At 41.4% G+C, this 1,196-nt stretch overlaps 1 protein-coding gene across 1 annotated transcript in view; it reads right to left on the reverse strand.

The window, feature by feature from the left end:
• The window catches only part of LOC102848488 (chromosome unknown open reading frame, human C9orf3), a 704,390-nt gene that overhangs the window by 671,726 nt on the left and 31,468 nt on the right, over positions 1–1,196 (reverse strand). The window contains exon 2 of the mRNA XM_006898876.1: positions 8–129. Within this exon, the coding sequence (XP_006898938.1) occupies positions 8–129 (122 nt within the window). The remainder of the gene's footprint in view (positions 1–7; positions 130–1,196) is intronic.

A 1,196-nucleotide genomic window follows, 5' to 3' on the forward strand; every position in this document is an offset into this window, starting at 1 on the left:
TGGCTGCCTCTGGCGTGCCCGGCCTGGCGCTGCACAGGCTGTCCTCGCTGCTGCAGCTGCGGCTCTCCGAGTGCGAGACGCGCGGCGAACGAGCTGAGGCAGAGCCGGAGGAGGGGGAGGCGGTGCAGGCTTTTTAACAAATGGTTTTGGCAAAATTGAAAAATTATTTAAAGAAAATTCAAGCAAAACCCACATCTCACATCATACACAAAAATCAAGTCGAAGTAGATCAAGGACCTAGAACTAAAACCAAGGACTATAAATTTCATCATAGAAAAGCTTGGAAGAACCCCAAAAGCCTTAATCCACAACACAAACAGTCTTCCAAGCATCCTGAAAAGCCTACAACCAAGAGAGGATAAAATAGATGAATGGGACCTTCTAAAAATCAAATCCCTATGCACATCAAAAAACTCCTCAAACAGTAAAATGGAATGCCACAGACTGGGAAAGAATATCTGGTAATGACACGTCTGACAATGCGCTTATATCTAGAATTTATAAAACATTTGAGCACCACAAGAAGATAAAGTCAGACAACCCAATTGGAAGATGGGCACAGGGTATGATCTGACACTTCACCAAGGAAAACATTCAGACGGTGAACAAGCACATGAAGAAATCTTCAAAATATCTAGCTGTAAGAGAGAAGCAAATAAAACCAAATGTGAAATGTCACCTCACTCGAGAAACAATAACAAAGTTCAACAGAGCAGCAAACAACAAATGTTGGGGAGGGTGTGGAGAAACTGGAACCCTTATTCGCTGTTGGTGGGAGTGTAAAATGGTGCAACCACTATGGAAGACAGTATGGTGCTTTCTCAGAAAGTTGCAAATTGAAATACCATTTGACCCTGCAATTCCAGTACTGGGAATATATACTAAAGAAATCAAAACTTCCACCAAACCAGATATATGCACACCCATATTTACTGCTGTGTTGGTCACAACAGCAAAGAGCTGGAAACAACCCAAGTGTCCATCAACAAAGGAATGGCTAGAAAAGTTGTGGCATATTCACAAAATGGAATATAATGTTGCATGACCCTGGAGGACATTAACCTGAATGAAATATTTCAGTCACAAAAGGACAAATACTTCACAATGCCACTGTTATAAAACAGGACTGAGAAAAACTGGATGAAATATGTTTACGGCATTGAAGTCTATGGGGGAGAAAATAGTCTAAAAGTATT

The sequence above is a fragment of the Elephantulus edwardii genome, unplaced genomic scaffold (assembly GCF_000299155.1).
Source record: "Elephantulus edwardii isolate Elephantulus edwardi_28Jun2011 unplaced genomic scaffold, EleEdw1.0 scaffold00238, whole genome shotgun sequence".
Lineage (NCBI taxonomy): Eukaryota > Metazoa > Chordata > Mammalia > Macroscelidea > Macroscelididae > Elephantulus > Elephantulus edwardii.